This window comes from Cryptomeria japonica, chromosome 7 (assembly GCF_030272615.1).
Source record: "Cryptomeria japonica chromosome 7, Sugi_1.0, whole genome shotgun sequence".
In the NCBI taxonomy this organism is placed as follows: domain Eukaryota; kingdom Viridiplantae; phylum Streptophyta; class Pinopsida; order Cupressales; family Cupressaceae; genus Cryptomeria; species Cryptomeria japonica.
Window position 1 is genome coordinate 272,692,816 of NC_081411.1, and position 2,562 is coordinate 272,695,377.

A 2,562-nucleotide genomic window follows, 5' to 3' on the forward strand; every position below is an offset into this window, starting at 1 on the left:
AAAGTTATGCCTCGTGGATTTCCAGTCAATCTTCTGAAAAGGGGGATTATTAGGCGATCATAGATTGGTATGGTTAATAGCATTGGTATTTGGAAAAAGACACCAATACTGCCAGAGGGAATTTCAAAGTTAGAGCCTATATGCCTATCCATTGTCATTGCCTGCTTGATGGAGAGCGTCAGACTTTGTACTAATATTGTACTAGGAAATATGTCTGTCAGCCAAATGGGAAGAACTCTTAGCACCTGTTTTGTCTCCTCTATATCTGTCAGAGAGCAGGGATTTGGATTCCTCGAATCTAATAATGCTTCTTTATCTAGAAATCTGCCACACACAAATGAAGCCATTATTTTTGTATCCACATGTCTTTCTTTCCATCATTTTTGTATCCACATGTCTTTCTTTTTATAAGATAAAAGTTGTAAAATTTGACAAACGACATGTCTTTCTTTTTATAAGATAAAGGTTGTAAAACTTGGCAAACCTCTGATGTTTACTAGAGGCAATTGGGTATCGGCCTTCGCTAAGGTATTCTTTTGAATCCACTTCATGTAAGCAAGACGCATCTGTAGCAACCTGCATATTTCGGCTTTGAATCATCCTAGCAATTACTTTCCCAACTCGCTGCAGTGGGCAATCTTCAACAACTTTGTATCTATAAATTGGAGATCCCATCATGACTACAACATAAGCTATTAATAGCAATCCAGTGATAGCACCATAGCCCACTCCCCAGCTGACGTTTTCTTGAATATACACAATAAATGTCTGACCTAATAGACCTCCAAAGAGAACTATAAAAAACCACCAATTGAAAAATGAGTTCTTGTGCATTTTTTCCGTGGGGTGGAAATCATCGAACTGATCCGCACCAAAGGTGGAGAGATTTGGTTTGGTTCCTCCTTGACCTAGAGCAAGAAGATATAAAGCAAAATAAAAAGTCCCAGTTTGCAGAAATGAACCCTTTTCACATCCTTTATTTGATGGGCAATCTGGTGGTTTTAAAGACTTCAACGACACTGCTAGCGTCAAAATCCCCATTCCCTGCACCAAGAATAATTGTGAAATTTACCCTCTAAAAATAAAATGAATACATTACTATTGATACATTGTTGTCAACACGCAGGCTATTTATTTGGAGATATGACTTCTCATGCAAAACACAATAACTGTCTATATATAGGAATGATGTATTTTAAACATTTCACTTTAATAGTATCAATATTTAACCGTATAGGAGAAAACTGGTAATCAGTAATTACCAGTATATAGATACACGAAGAGGTTGCAAATGTCCAAAAGCGTCCCAAATATGTATCAGCAATGTATGCTCCGAGTAAGGGCGTAAGAAAAACTGTGCCCATCCAGTTGGTGACAATATTGGAGGAGGAGACAGTGCCTTCATGCAGCTTGGTCGTCAGATACACCATTAAATTTGCCACAACACCACCGAAAGCCAACTTTTCAACAAGTTCGTAGCCTGCATAGAGAAACTCAGAAACCATTAATTTGTTAAGAAAAACTAAAACATAAAGAACAAAAATGTGAAGGTGGAAGTATCTATACCGATAATCAGAGAAAAAGCTCTCCACCCTCCAGTCTTGGCTCTTACACAAATTCTTCCTTTGGAATCAACTGAGCCGTCAGAAACAAACTCTTCTTCCTCATTATTCGTGAGTAGCTTGTACTCATCCATTTTTAATTGTTAAGGCTAGATAGTACCATGCCTCTCTATATAATTCATATTGCATTCTCAGTGACACTTCACATATAGTACCTACAACAATTTAAAATGCTTCAAACGTGGCTAATTTGTATTTTTGTAAACGTTAAGTACATCGGAATCTATATCTTTTGGAAAGAATATATGATGAAACTCAAATATATATGGAAGACAAAATGTATTGGAGTTAGTGTTTAGTCTGTCAGATCCCTTATTATTGTTTACTTCAGTTCATCGGGCTCAGTGGAGTTGGTGGCAACGCACTTCATAATTATTAATGAGAAACACAAAGACAAAAACTAAAGATATATTCTAACATTTTCTGTGGTCTAGAGCGTGGGAATATAGATACTCCATGCTACATTTCATAATCAGCATTTAAAGCCTGCCGGCGAGCTCTCAAAATCAACTATTATTAAAGACACATACCCACCTATTTTGTATGTCGCACGTTCTGCAAGAATCTATGCAGAGTGATGTAACAGAAATACAATTATCAACTCATGGGACATTTTTTATTTTTTTTATATAAGAGAAAAAAATTTATTAATCAGAAAAAAGAGTACAAAGTAAGAAAAGTTTATAGTCTAATAAAGAAGAAAGAATTAATCGTTCTTATCTTCCTCAACCAAATAGAAAAGTTTATAGTCTAATAATGAAGAAAGAATTAACCATTTTTATCTTCCTCAACCAAATTCTCTAACAAAGAGATAAATCCACCTTCAAATGTCCCTATTCTAAATTATTCCAACTTTTCAATTTCTCGTATGTCCATTTTGTCAGGGAATCTGGTACTCTAATCCATTCTTTAGAAATATGACAAAAAGTAACAGATTTGA

General features: G+C 35.5%; 1 protein-coding gene across 1 annotated transcript in view; it reads right to left on the reverse strand.

Moving 5' to 3' along the window:
* LOC131050185 (protein NRT1/ PTR FAMILY 5.3-like) overlaps nucleotides 1-1,696 on the reverse strand; it is a 2,255-nt gene extending 559 nt beyond the window's left edge. Inside the window, exons 1-4 of the mRNA XM_059208528.1 lie at nucleotides 1,567-1,696; nucleotides 1,263-1,480; nucleotides 485-1,044; nucleotides 1-324 (exon numbers count right to left, since the gene is read on the reverse strand). The exon at nucleotides 1-324 is cut by the window's left edge and continues 559 nt beyond it. Coding sequence (XP_059064511.1) covers nucleotides 1-324; nucleotides 485-1,044; nucleotides 1,263-1,480; nucleotides 1,567-1,696 — 1,232 coding nt within the window. The remainder of the gene's footprint in view (nucleotides 325-484; nucleotides 1,045-1,262; nucleotides 1,481-1,566) is intronic.
* Between the last annotated feature and the right edge of the window lie 866 nt (nucleotides 1,697-2,562).